This window comes from Scyliorhinus canicula, chromosome 4 (genome assembly GCF_902713615.1).
Source record: "Scyliorhinus canicula chromosome 4, sScyCan1.1, whole genome shotgun sequence".
Classification (NCBI taxonomy): domain Eukaryota; kingdom Metazoa; phylum Chordata; class Chondrichthyes; order Carcharhiniformes; family Scyliorhinidae; genus Scyliorhinus; species Scyliorhinus canicula.
In genome coordinates, this window is record NC_052149.1 from 215,553,297 (window position 1) to 215,568,495 (window position 15,199).

The following is a 15,199-nucleotide window of genomic DNA, read 5'->3' on the forward strand; positions in this document are numbered from 1 at the left end:
TTCAATAAAAATCTGGAATTCAAAGTCTAATGGTGATCATGAAACCTTTGGCGATTGTCGTAAAAACCCATCTGGTTCACTAATGTCCTTGAGGGAAGGAAATCTCTCATCCCTACCTGGTCTGGCCTACACGTGACTCCAGACCCACAGCAATGTGGTTGACTCTTAAATGCCCTCACGGATGGGCAATAAATGCTGACCCAGCCAGCGACACCCACATCTCATGAATGAATAAAGAAAAAAAAAATTCTAATTTCATGGATATTTAGCCAGGACTATAGGGCACTGGAAGGACTTTTTTTCAACAGGCTAAGGGCTGGGATTATCCAGGTCTCCTGTGGCATGTTTGCGATGGTGGAGGAGGATCTCCGTTGGCCGCTGGTGGAACCTTCCGGTCTCGCTGGCGTATGTGATGTTTTCCACGCCTTAGCTTGCCCCTGCCGGGGAACCCGCCGTAAGGGGGCCGCATTTGGCGGGATTGGAAAATCCCACTGGAGGGGAGGGCCGGAAAGTCAAACCCTATGTTCTAAAGAATTCAAATCCAGTCTGTCCCTTTCCTAATCAGTGTGTCATGCAGCATATCACCTTCCTAACTGGTTACTTTGCAAATACCTCAATATTGTATAGGATTTACAGTGCAGAAGGAGGCCATTTGGCCCATCGAGTCTACACTCACTCTTGGAAAGAGCGCCCCCTACCCAAGCCCACACCTCCACCCTATCCCCATAACCCAGTAACCCCACCCAACACTAAGGGCAATTTTGGACTCTCAGGGCAATTTAGCACAGCCAATCCACCTAACCTGCACATCTTTGGACTGTGGGAGGAAACCGGAGCACCCGGAGGGAACCCACGCACGCACGGGGAGAACGTGCAGACTCCGCAGACAGTGACCCAAGCCGGGAATCGAACCTGAGACCCTGGAGCTGTGAAGCAATTGTGCTAACCACTATGCTACGGTGCTGCCCATATGAACAATATGATAAAATATTAAGAACCAAGAATTACTCTGATAACCAATTTCATATTGTCAGTCGGGTTCACAGTGCGGCTGACCTACATGCACTAGAAGCCATGTATATTCACACAAAGGGCCTTGTCCTTTGCTGACAGAAAGAACATGTGCACATTTTGCACCTTTTTTCACCTAAAGGAAAGCTCAGGGAACAGTCATTCCCCGATTCATTCCCCAGGGTAATGTCTTGACCAGGCACTCAACTTGCCTGCTTTGAAGTTGAACAAAGCCGGTCAGTTAACTGCACTTTCCATGACAACAACTCCACCCATCAGAGTTCACTTGCCAACCAATCAGCATTCTCTTTACAGAAAGCATAAATTGTTGTTCCCCCATTTAAGAGTTTGCTAATTTCTTGGAGCCGTCTGGAGGAGTGCAGGACGAAAAGCTCAGACGGCATGTCTCTTTTTTCAGCAATGCTATCATATTATATGAAAAGAACATACATTCTTCAACCCTTTTGCCAAATATGCAAAGGAATGGGGGTAATCCATACAGCACTTTGAGTCTAATCCACCACTCAGCTACACCATGATATCTGCAGGTGTGGAGCTGAGGTGGGTGGAAGGAACAATTCGCCTTAGCGGAGGGGTCATTAACCAGGGTACATAGATTTAAGGTAAGGGGCAGGAGGTTTAGAGGGGATGGGAGGAAAAAAGATTTCACTCAGAGGGTGGTTGGAATCTTGAATTTATTGCCTGAAAGGGTGGGAGAGGCGCGAAACCTCATGGCATTTAAGAACTATTTCGGTGAGCACTTTAAATGCCACAGCATACAAGGCTATGGGTCAAATACTGGAACATGGGATTAGAGTAGGTATGTGCTTGATGGCTGGGGTGGACTTGATAGGCTGAAGGGCCTCTTTCCGTGCTGTAAAAACTATGATTCAAATCCATTTACCTACCTCTGATCTAAATCGCTCGTCAATAGCCTATCTCACATTTTAAGGTTCTGCCCCTTGTGTGGGATTCTTCTGCCTGAGGAAGAAGGTTCTCTGTATCTACCCTATTCATCATAGGAAATATTTTGAATTATCTTTGCTGTTTTAGAAATTTTATTTTCAATCGTCATGACCACCCACAATCTTTAGAGCCCCAGAGAGACCACAGCATCCCTCCTGGCCCACTGTCAAAACCAGGCAAGTAGCATTTCCTGAAGGTGCAAAAACCAGAGGGACCAGTTTCCTTCATTTATTTTCTTTAAATAAAATTGAATGCATCCTTACAAGCCACGGTTTAAAAATCCATCAATTTACATATAACTCTTTCTTGATCATGGCATTGTTGTCTCTTTCTTTTCCATTTGTGGGAGGGAGGCAAAAAAATCCAATAGGAAACACCCAAGGGTAAGCAGTTAGTTTTAGTTAACAGAGAGCAGGATATTAAACTGCCTAATTTCCAGGTTATTGCTGATGGTAAATTTCTCTACACCTCTCTCTGTGTATCTTTCTCTGATCTGTGGCTGCATCTCTGCCTCTGTTCTGTCTATGCTTATTGCTGTCTGTCATAGGGAGGCTGCATCTGGTTCCTTTTTTCAAACACATTTCCTCCAGTAACTTTGAATTGCAGTATGAAGATTGGTTTTGGGGAGAGGGTGGGGGCTCATGGGAGGCGGTATGGCTACTAATCCCGGAAAGAGATCAGAGACTGCCACGTGTGGAGGCAAGATGGATATGAGGTCTGCCTTAGTGTCCTGGCACATCACTCAAGTGTTTAAAAAAGATTAAAGTATAAAACAGCCTTCACTCCTGCATACTCTCCATGCCCCATCCGTTCCAGCCCATGCCAACCTATGCCTCTCATCCACCTCCTGTGGCTCCTCATATTCTCCATGCCAACCTATGCCCCAACCTATCCCAGAATATCCTTTTATAACTTGTATGTCAACCCATGCCAACCCAAGACATCATCCATACCCCCCTCGCCCTGACACCTACCATACCAACTCACCCAAAATCCACTGTGATATAGCTTCAGGACCCATGCTACAAAGAGATGAAATAAAGTTCTTCTGTATCTATTGAATCATTTGTCGTTTCAACAAAAGCCTATTCTCACTGACAAAAAAAAGTTAATACGTATACTTTCTTCAATCCTTTGTAAAAAGAAGTTTTGGAATGCACAGTCCCACTTCAAAGAGTCTATAACCACTTGGAGCTGTCAATCAAACTGAACTGAGATGCCCCCACTGTGATACTGTGGGTGGCGCAGTAGCACAGTGGTTAGAAAAGTTGCTTCACAGCTCCAGGATCCGATTCCTGACTTGGGTCACTTTCTGTGCAGAGTCTACATGTCCTCCCCGTGTCTGTGTGGGTTTCCTCTGGGTGCTCCGGTTTCCTTCCACAGTCCAAAGATGTGCAGGTTAGGTGGATTGGCTATGCTAAATTGCCTATTAGTGTCCAAAATATTAGATGGGGCTGCTGGATTAGGGGGATAGGGTGGAGGTGTGGGCTTGGGTAGGGTGCTCTTTCAAGTGCCGGTGCAGACTCGATGGGCCGAATGACCTCCTTCTGCACTGTAAATTCTATGATCTATGATAATGGCACATTGTAAAATCAGTCATGCAGAACTAATCCAGTAATGATAACCCGCAGACTTAAGTCAAAAGACAGAGTGAATTAGCAAGCATTGATATTTTTAAACACTGCAGTTTTATTTTCAAACATTTATAGGGTCAGAACTTAAAATAACTTAACAGTTTGGAAATTCCTTTAGACAGTTCTTTTGATGGTTCTAATGAGCTTGACACTTCCAAAACGTTTATGCACTTTTTACGCACCATCATGTCAAACTTTAATAATCCAAAAAGGTTTCTTATGTCTCTTAAAGTGTGTTTGATCTCCCCTTACCTCACCAAATAGTACCCCACCTGTCCAAACAACTTTACAAATGTTAGATCTAGTCCTACCAGGACTAATCTGCGGGCACCGTGTTTCTCACTTTTCGCTGATGTAAATTGGACATAACCACAGGCAGCTGTCTCTTAGATCTACGGGATGTGCAAATTGGAATCTACCCCCATTCCCCCGTCCCACTGCCGAAGTGGTAGGTGCTGTGGCCAGAGGCAGGACTTCAGGATTTGGGCTTTCACAGCTATTGTCACGACAATGGAAAGACTCGCCCTCTTGGCACTATTCAAAGAGGAACAGGCTTTTCTTGCTGTCCTTGCCAATGTTTATCCTTTAACTATCACTACTAAAACATATTATCTGACTATCATCACACTGTTGTTTGCAGAGCAGTGCCCAAATTGAAGCCACGTTCCTATAAAATGGCCGTGATTCTCCGACCCCCCACCGGGATGGAGAATCGCCAGGGGCAGCATGAATCCCGCCTCACTGCACCGAAGCCAGCTGCCGGATTCTATGGCGCTTGCCTTTCGATGGGGACGGGAATTGCATCGCGGCAGTCGGGGGCCGTTGGCAATGGGCCCCCCGGCAATTCTCCACCCTGCGATGGGTCGAGTGGCCGCCCGTTTTCGTCCAGTCCCGCCGGCGTATATTACACTCCGTTCTGGCGGGACCTGGCTCTGCGGGCGGCCTGCAGAGTCCTCGGGGGGATATGGCCCCGGGGTGATCCCCACGGTGGCCTGGCACGTGATCGGGGCCCACCAATCGGCGGGCAGGTCTGTGCTGTAGGGGCACTCTTTCCCGCCGTGACAGCCGGTGTAATGGTCCGCCATGGCCGGCGTGGAGAAGACCTCCCCTTCACATGTGCTGGGATGACGCCAGTACACACCGGCGCTCCAGCGCATGCGACAACTCGTGCCGGCCAGCGGAGGCCCTTCGACGCCTGTTGGCATGGCGCCAGCCCCTGCCACCGCCGGCCTAGCCCCTGAAGGTGCGGAGGATTCTGCACCTTCCGGGCGGCCCGACGCCGGAGTGGTTCACGCCACTCCTCGGCACCGGTACAGCCCAACCCGCCGGATAGCGGAGAATCCCGCCCATGGCCTATACATCAAAGCATTTTATTGGCTGTAAAATACTTCGAGATTTTGAGGTCATGAAAAGTGTTATATAAATGAAGTATTTTGTTCTTCTTTATCTTGTGAGAGTTGGAGAGTAGCTTTGAAGATCCTATTCTGGTCAAGCGCCCTTGTTTAATACATAAACTTCTACATTCCCTCTGGAATTGATTTTTGGACAAGCTTTGTTGTGTGAAAAGGTTTCCTCTCAGGTTACCAGTTGTATATTTGGTACTTTCATTGCGACGTGGTGTGAAATGTTTCAAATGTGCACTGACTGATTTGATAGAGAGCCAAAAACACAGGCAAATCTATGAAACAGTGTGCTAAACTCTTCAAACTCCCTCATCCCTTTTGCAGATCATAAAATATGAGAACAGATTTGAAGCAAATGTATTGCAACCTCCTTTACCTGAAAAACAAACAAGGGGAAGCATAAGAAAACACAGACTGCTGGTCACAAACTATTGTACAAAATCTGTTACTTTCTTGTTCACCACTTGAGTGGCTAACTTGCAATCAAAGGCTTATCTCACGTCTCAGGTGAGTTTGTCAACTCAATGCACTCATGGTTTCTGGAACCAAATTAAACCGCTTACTGAATGCTTACTGAATCTTACACCAAGCACCATCAATTTTGCACCACTGTCTGAAGGACATGGCACCCAATTGCAAGATGCTTATTTTGTCAGGCCATCATCCCTCTTAATGAAATGCCTTTTTGAAGATGTCCTACATTGAATGGATGGAGTACTGCATGGAAATTTACTACCGCACAGAAGATCTGTCCATTTATTTTACATAAACGACTATGTTACCATCTTATATTACGGGTAATTTAGGATCAACAGATCGATTGAGCTGCATTGATTTCGCTTGCACACTACCTTGATGTTTATTGGAACTGATGAGCAAGAGGAAAAAGTGCCTTAAATACTGCATTTCATATGGGCACATATGGACAAGTGTTACAAGTTTCATTACCATCTTTCTACCTTCAGTGATGGGCAGCTATATGTAACCTAAATACACATTGTGTGAAAATGAAAAAACATGGGGCGGGATTCTCCGAGCCGAAATTGTGATCGGCGCGGGGCGGAGAATGGGCATTTATTCCAAAATCCGGTCCGACGCCACTCCCGTGATTCTCCAGTCCCCGGCGAATCACCACGTATAGCATGTGATCTACGCAGTGCAGGCCATTTATAGAGTCCCCTCGCTGATTCTCCCAGAGAGACTGGCCAAGTTCCCGATGGTGTGGTTCGAACCACATTTTGCCTGTCGGGAACGGCCGGTGAGTCCGCAGCCGCCCTGATGGGGCGGGGGGATCCTTCACGGGCGGTGGGGGGTGCCGCACAGACGGCCAGGAAAGCGACCGGGCGGCGGTGTGATGCAGGCCTGTATTGCTAAAACCAGCTAGCAACGCACAGGATTGTGGGGTTAGGTCAATGGACGGCAACACATTCTAACAGTGTGGTCAGCGAGGTGCACACTGTTATTCATGGGGCTCTGTGGTGAAGCACAGATTGCGACAGACAGGGTTGATCTGCAAGGCACGCACTGGTATTAACATGACAAGCTGGTGGCAACATGCGGCATGGACAGAGAGGGATGTGGCTAGCCAGACAACTGTAAAAGTTCTGTTCTTTCAGGGTGTCAAAGCAACTATAAACATCTTGACTGAAGTGCTGTCAGTCAGGCATGTAAAATGTTTGACACGGTTTATAGTATTAAAACCTCTCATGATAAGAAAGAACAAACAAACATGTTCATTTAAAAAGTTAAAGAATCAGCATGGGAACTCGGAACAAACAACTTTACCAATTACAAATCCCTGGTTTTCTTTTGTCACTATTTGTAATTTCTTTAATGCTGAATTTCTGACATCTATGAGAACACTGTCAATTGGCTGGAACACTATTGAATAACATTTCCACCAGAATGCAACGAGAGACTTGCTTCCTCAACCACATTTTCATCTTACCAGGCTCTTATGAGTTTGCAGGAAGTAAGATCTATTACTGAAGAGTGTCTGAAAAGGTTTACCAGTGTGAGCATCGTGGGCAAAGACCAGCACAACCGGGATTTCCAGTGAGCCAAACTTACATTTGTACAAGGTGGGGACATGCTCTTCTTCGCATGAGCCACTCACTGCCATAGCAGCCAACTCACGCAGACAAACATAGGTCTCCATTCTAGGTGAGCCAAGTACAGCCTTTGTTCATAGAAGCAACTTTGATGGGCTCACATTCACAATGATGTGATCATGCCCCATTCCACATTCCTCCACCCCCTTGTCTGAGAGCCATCCACTTGGGGAGAAGCTATCTCACTTCAGTGAGACAACCTAATGGAATAGAGACGGAAGCAAACAAATCCTCCCGCTCATTTTCAGACCGCTGTAACCCACATTTGAAGGTACACAATATTAAAGGTCTACTGTGCTGCATAATTATTAATTGCTACATGGCTGAATTTCTAAAAACACATGGGCCTGAATTCCCGCTGACTCTGACTATCCCAATGCCATTTTACGCTCTAATAAGTGTTGATTAACATCAGGTAGGACATCCGCCCCTCACTCAGGAGGAGTTCTCACCTTAGAGAGCTGCCTGCCAATCAATTTGACTGGCAGCTCTCCAGTCTGAGACTACGTCTTGGGAACTGGAGATCCAGTTAAATGAAGTCGGACCCAGGGCGGGAAGGGTTGGAAATGCCTGGGGGAATCACGATGGATGTAACCATGGTCTCGGGGGGGGTTGGCTGGAGGTGGAGGGTGGGGGGGGGGGGGAGGTCCGGAGGTCACCAGGCTTTTAAGAGGGGAGGCACCCACAGACAGAATGGGACTTCTGGGATTTCTGATGCAGACACCCCTGCCCTTTCTGTCCGAGATCCAACATTCCTTATTTCCTGTTTTTAAAAACTGACACTAGGCAGGAGACGGTCCTTACGTGGTCATTACTTGCCCACTCAGGAGTCTAAATTGGGCCAAGAGAGGGCATCCTGTCCGAGGTTATGCCCACCCCAGCATAAAATCATTGTGCGGCCAGTGCAGAAGAAAACCAGACCTTGCCTCTGCATCACTAGGTAGATGTCACAGGGGCAACCAGGCCCTGCATACATGAGGTAGAGAAGGGGGGGAGGGGTCTTTTTCCCAGAGGATGGCAGGAGGGGGGGTCACCTAATTCTGTAGTTAGTGGTGCCTGTGTTCAGCGGCAACTCCTTTTGCCTTCGGTTTTTCCTCCTCTCTTACTTCCTAATCCTCCTCCTCTGTGCCTGTATCTTTCTGTAGAGCCAAGTTATGGAGAACAACGCAAATCAAAACAATGACTAAGACTTTTGCAGGATAGAATTGCAGTGCCACCTGACTAGTCCAGGCACCAGATCCAGTTGCCTCTGAGCCCACCAGGCTCCATCAGTTGTGGCCCAGATGCATTGTAGAGCATTGGTAAAGAGGGCATCTGTTACCTGGGTGAGGAACTGGTGTGCAACCGCCTGTGAGATGTCACAAAGGACCATATTGATGAGGGCACAGCTGTCTGTGACCACTGCTTAGAGAGTTGCTGCCTCCTTTTACACTGGTTCTGTCATCTACACCCACAACAGGTGACTAGAGGATGAATTGGAGGAGTATTTATTTTACCCATTAATTTTTGGTAATACCGATCTCCACTGCCTAAAAGGGCAATGAAAGTAGGTCCAATCGTAACTTCCAAAATGAAATTGGACGTATATTTTAAAATAAATATTTACAAGTTTACGAGGAAAGAGCAAGGGAGTAGGACTAACTTATAACTCTTGCAGAAAGTTGGTCCAGGCGTGATGGACCAAAGACCCTCCTCCTTTTATGCTGTATGAATCTAGGAAATAAAGACAAATTCTGTAGCTTGTTCATTCTCATTTGTTCTTAGTTCCCTTGACGTATGCAATCCACAATTTGGTTGGAGGCAGTTCTACTGGTTAAAAGAAACATCAGATCGTCAGATGAACCTCAGCGAGCTCCACTAAAAATAGAAACTTTTTATCTTTGACTTTGATCTTACGGTTAAGATATGCTTTCATATCAAAGGCTTTGAAAAAATTGATCTTGTTCACAGTTCTGCTATGCTGCATCAGAGTGCTGTACAACCGGTTGTAGTACACATCTTCAAACATATGAAAGGAAGGATGGGAAAAGAACCTCAAACCCAACATGCCCACCCTCTGTCCAGACATGATGCGTCTACATACGCAAACAGCCTAAATCTATCTTGGGCGAAGCAAAACGAAGGGAAAAATAAATAGCCAATTCAGGGAAAACTCTCCTCATTAACACAATCAAACTAAGTTCAATCGGACTCATAACTCTCATTTAACTGGTAACTTACAACTCAAAAGATCATCTACATTTGTCAAGTTGCTGCTCAAAAGTACTATAATTTATCTGCACTCATTGCATCTTTAGGTCGAGGACAATGACTCTGAAAATGAATACTTCATGGCATTCTGGCTAACTCTTTGTTTGCCTGCCACGTAGTCCGACAATCCTTATCTATCTCCGACAATCTGTCCACCAGGAGCAGTCCAATTCTTTCATCCACCCAAAATCTCAATTGTATCCCCACTAATCCAGACTAAACAGCCCTACATCTCAAACACTGTCATCATAAATGCCAAGCATCATTCTACAATCATGCCCTATGATTTTTTTCGGCATGGATGGGGATCACAATTGGATAAAGGCACACACAAAAAATACAAATGCACAAAGGTGTGACATAGAACATAGAACATTGAACAGTACAGCACAGAACAGACCCTTCGGCCCTCGATGTTGTGCCGAGCAATGATCACCCTACTCAAACCCAGATATCCACCCTATACCCGTAACCCAACAACACCCCCTTAACCATACTTATTAGGACACTACGGGCAATTTAGCATGGCCAATCCACCTAACCCGCACATCTTTGGACTGTGGGAGGAAACCGGAGCACCCGGAGGAAACCCACGCACACACGGGGAGGACGTGCAGACTCCGCACAGACAGTGACCCAGCCGGGAACCGAACCTGGGACCCTGGAGCTGTGCAGCATTTATGCTAACCACCATGCTACCGTGCTGCCCAATTCTGCTGAATTCTCTCCGTGACCATACAGGAGTTAAAGGAAGCAAATAACCATAATCAAATCATAATCAAATCCTGCTTTAATCATTAGCTTCCCCTACAGCAAACAGAATGAACTTAGGTGTGAGCATATAAATTGGCCATATGGTGTGCAAAAACATTCAGAAGTGGAAACAGGAAGCCTCCCGGCAAAGTAAAACTCTTATTGCGGTTTAGACACTTTGTTGTTCTCCTAGAAAGAGATTCGCTAATATCATGAAAGGGTCAACATGTGGCCCTCTAGTGAAGGTATGGCACCATGACCTTACCACAGGATAGAGCAGTCAGCGAGGTTGCTACAATTCAGTGCAATTACTGACCGAGAGGTGTGTTAAAGCTATTTTTGTGACCTGACTACATTTTAATATTTTTTTGAAACAAGTCAGTTATGCATATTTTTGTGTCTGGAAAGTTGGAACAATATAATACAAAACGAGTAATTTGGTTAAAACCTTTAGCCTAGATATTGGCCATGGTAAGATGCCAATGCCATGACTTCATCATTTGTATTTATTATCTTAAGTTGTCACTGTCTGATCTTCCTCTGGACCTAACTCCTCTGCACGAGGTAAAAATAGGTTTTCTAAAGTATCATGAACACTATGATGCAATGATATAAATCCCTCCCGGAAGTAGGAGTAAAAAGGATTTCTTTGCAAAGTTATCTTGCTTACTGTACCACAGAAGCAAAAACAGTAGAGACCATAACGAACATCAGCTTCCCATTTCCACGTGGTGGTAGGGCTGAAAGCTGTGCTTTTACTGGCTTTTAAACGCACATACCTGTGTCCTCATCAGATTCCTTCTCGTTCTCTGAATCGGTCAGTGTGAGGGCTGAATTCTCTCGACTGGACAGCCCTGAGCTGCGTCTGGATTTGATGCCCCTCCCCCATAACCTAATAGCATGCTCTGGAGAAATGGCACCTTCTGTGTCAGAGTCAGCGTCGCTCAGGGAATATCCACGATGGAGGAGCCCCATGTCTGGACAATAAGCAGTGCTGCGGTGAGGGGAGGGCTCACAGATTCCCAGTTCTGTCAGTGTGAAATTGGCTCCTGCACATAAACAAAAGAAGGATACACATCACGCACTCCCTACTTACAGAGATAGTGCAATCATACTCTAGAGTATTAGATATGTACAGTGAGCAATGACATGGAACGCAGTCAGTTCCAACTTGTGCTCCTTATCTTGATTCCTAATAAAACTGTATAATAACAGAGAAAATCTTGAATTTGTATTAAAAAAATATATAAATATTTCAGAAATTATTTCAGCTTGTATATCTTTGCATTTGCACTCAGATATTTTCATACCTCATGGTTTATCCACAGCTACAATCCCTTCTTAAACAGCTCATGCTCACCACAATAACCCCCTTTGAGACAGCCAACACTTCCCACTAAATATATCTCATACTTTCCATGATAATACCCGACACTCCTTGCTATAACACTCTTGGATTTTTACATATAATCATATAACTCCTACAGTGCAGAAAGAGGACATTCGGCCCATCGCCTCCGCACCGACCCTCTGAAAGAGCATCCCAGTTAGGCCCAATTCCTTGCTCTAACCCCGCACACTCCATGTATCCTTTGGACACTAAAGGGCAATTTTAGCATGGCCAATCCACCTAACCAGCACATCTTTGTGAGAGATAACCACTTGGAGGGTGCCCATGCAGACATGGGGAGAACGTGCAAACTTCATACAGACAGTCACCCAACGTTGGAATCGAACCCGGGTCCCTGGCGCTGTGAGGCAGCAGTGCTAACCACTGTGCCACCATGCCACCTATATCTCCCAGTATGGCACTCTGATATATCTTAGCACAGTGGGCTAAACAGTTGGCTTGTAATGCAAACAAGGGTTCAATTCCCATACCGGCCTCCCCGAACAGGCGCCGGAATGTGGTGACTATGGGCTTTTCACAGTAACTTCATTGAAGCCTACTTGTGACAATAAGCGATTATTATTATGACAATTCTCACTGGCTACAGCACATAACCTGTCTGCAGCATCTTGATATACCACACAATTAATTTTGTAAATCACTCTTACATCTTTATAGGACAGAACAAGTGCCGTGTCCAATTCTGGTCATCACACTTAGAACATAGAACATAGAACACAGAACACTACAGCGCAGTACGGGCCCTTCGGCCCTCTATGTTGCGCCGACCTGTGAAACCATCTGAAGCCTATCTGACCTACACTATTCCATTTTCATCCATATGTCTATCCAGTGACCACTTAAATGCCCTTAAAGCTGGCGAGTCTACTACTATTGCAGGCAGGGCGTTCCACACCCCTACTACTCTCTGAGTAAAGAAACTGCCTCTGACATCTGTCCTATATCTCTCACCCCTCAATTTAAAGCTATGTCCCCTCGTGTTGGTCATCACCATCCGAGGAAAAAGACTCTCACTGTCCACCCTATCTAACCCTCTGACTATCTTATATGTCTCTATTAAGTCACCTCTCAGCCTTCTCCTCTCTAACGAAAACAACCTCAATTCCCTGAGCCTTTCCTCGTAAGACCTTCCCTCCATACCAGGCAACATCCTAGTAAATCTCCTCTGAACCCTTTCCAAAGCCTCCACATCCCTCCTATAATGTGGCGACCAGAACTGCACGCAGTACTCCAGGCGTGGCCGCACCAGAGTTATGTACAGCTGCAGCATGACCTTGTGGTTCCGAAACTCAATCCCCCTGCTTATAAAGGCTAGCACACCATATGCCTTCTTAACAGCCCCATTAACCTGGGTGGCAACTTTCAGGGATTTATGTACCTGGATGCCGAGATCTCTCTGTTCATCTACACTACCAAGAATCTTGCCATTAGCCCAGTACTCTGCATTCCTGTTACTCCTTCCAAAGTGAACCACCTCACACTTTTCCGCATTAAACTCCATCTGCCACCTCTCAGCCCAGCTCTGCAGCTTACCTATGTCCCTCTGTATCCTATAACATCCTTCAGCACTATCCACAACTCCACCGACCTTCGTGTCATCTGCAAATTTACTAACCCATCCTTCTACACCCTCTTCCAGGTCATTTATAAAAATGACAAACAGCAGTGGCCCCAAAACAGATCCTTGCGGTACACCACTAGTAACTGAACTCCAGGATGAACATTTGCCATCAACCACCACCCTCTGTCTTCTTTCAGCTAGCCAATTACTGATCCAAACCGCTAAATCACCTTCAATTCCATACTTCCTTATTTTCTGCAATAGCCTACCGTGGGGAACCTTATCAAACGCCTTACTGAAATCCATATACACCACATCAACAGCTTTACCCTGATCCACCTGTTTGATCACCTTCTCAAAAAACTCAATAAGGTTTGTGAGACATGACCTACCCTTCACAAAACCGTGTTGAGTATCGCTAATCAACTTGTTCTTTTCAAGATGATTATAAACCCTATCTCTTATAACCTTTTCCAACATTTTACCCACAACCGAAGTAAGGCTCACAGGTCTATAATTACCAGGGTTGTCTCTACTCCCCTTCTTGAACAAGGGGACAACATTTGCTATCCTCCAGTCTTCCGGCACTATTCCTGTCGACAAAGACGACATAAAGATCAAGGACAAAGGCTCTGCAATCTCCTCCCTGGCTTCCCAGAGAATCCTAGGATAAATCCCATCTGGCCCAGGGGACTTATCTATTTTGACATTTTCTAAAATTGCTAACACCTCCTCCTTTTGAACCTCAATTCCATCTAGCCTGGTCGACTGAACCTGAGTGTTCTCCTCGACAACATTGTCTTTCTCCAGTGTAAACACTGACGAAAAATACCCATTTAATGCTTCCCCTATCTCCTCTGATTCCACACACAACTTTCCACTACTATCCTTGATTGGCCCTAATCTTACTCGAGTCATTCTTTTGTTCCTGATATACCTATAGAAAGCCTTCAGGGAGGATGAAGGCCAGTAAGAGAATGCAGAGGAGATTTACCAGAATGGTACTAGACTTGGGGGATTTAGCTACAAAGTTTAGGTTGGAGAAGCTGCGATTGTTCTTCTTGAAGCAAAGGAGATTGATGGAGCGGAAATCTGTTTAGAGGTGTACAAGATTATGAAAATGTTTAGATAAGGCAGGGAAGAAAACTATTCTTATTAGCTGATGGTGCAAAGTGTAGGGCACACAGATTTAAGGTTTTAGCAAGAGTTGCAGTGCAAACGTGAGGAGGAACCATTTAAAGCAGCAAGTGGTAATATTCTGGAATTCGCTACCTGTGGGGTAGGAGCAGAGACGATCAATGATTTCAAAAGAAAATTGGATAGGCACTTGAAGGACATAAACAAGTAGAGCTATAGGAATACAGCAAGGATATACGCTGATTGTTCCATGGCCTCCTTCTGTGCCATAAACGAATCGGTGACCTATCTCCCTCATTGTGATACTCTGGAAATTTCCTGCTCTCTCAATAGTACACTACACAGATATATTGGGGCAATTCACATATCACTAATGCCTTGCTAACAATTAAAAATAGGGTGGGAGCAGTACCAATATTACGTGGCATGACGTCCTGCCAACTTACTGCTGCATTGGTATCAGAAATGTTTGGGCGGACCTGTACTCTGGCAGTCAGAGTTACTATTGAAAACAGGCAAGAGGGTCATATCTTTATGCAAATTAGCATCAAATGACACAATTAAACTCCAACATCATTTTCATCTACGCGTCCTCCTGCTCCCACCACCAAATATGGATTGTCCAAGTGCTGTTAAGGAAAGCTGGCTGGAGCGCCTGGAAACATTTTAAAAAGGCAACCGCTTGGAGGTTTTCCATCTTAAAGGGTTTGAAAAAAAACTCCAGCTTTTTTTGCGCTCCCAAAGCCAAGTACAGCTAGCTCCCTTTCAAGTTGCTGCTGAAGGCCCATTGAAAGGGGCTCTGCCTGAATATCCCAGCTACAGATCAGCAAGCCACTTTCTGGGGGAGCACGTTCCATGTTGGCAGCTCATGTTACAGAGAACGCAGGACCGAAGTCAGTTGGATTAAACACTGGCTCTTCAGGGTGGCCACTGCATACATATCAATCTGCCTGATTAGCACA

General features: G+C 45.6%; 1 protein-coding gene across 19 annotated transcripts in view; it reads right to left on the reverse strand.

The window, feature by feature from the left end:
- Positions 1 to 15,199, reverse strand: part of LOC119965371 (teneurin-2-like) — a 3,273,255-nt gene that overhangs the window by 878,621 nt on the left and 2,379,435 nt on the right. For 16 of the 19 annotated variants that reach the window (XM_038796065.1, XM_038796062.1, XM_038796060.1 and 13 more), the window contains one exon: positions 10,908 to 11,177. The exons of the other annotated variants lie outside the window; for them this stretch is intronic. In XM_038796065.1, coding sequence (XP_038651993.1) covers positions 10,908 to 11,177 — 270 coding nt within the window. The remainder of the gene's footprint in view (positions 1 to 10,907; positions 11,178 to 15,199) is intronic. 19 annotated transcript variants of the gene reach the window in all.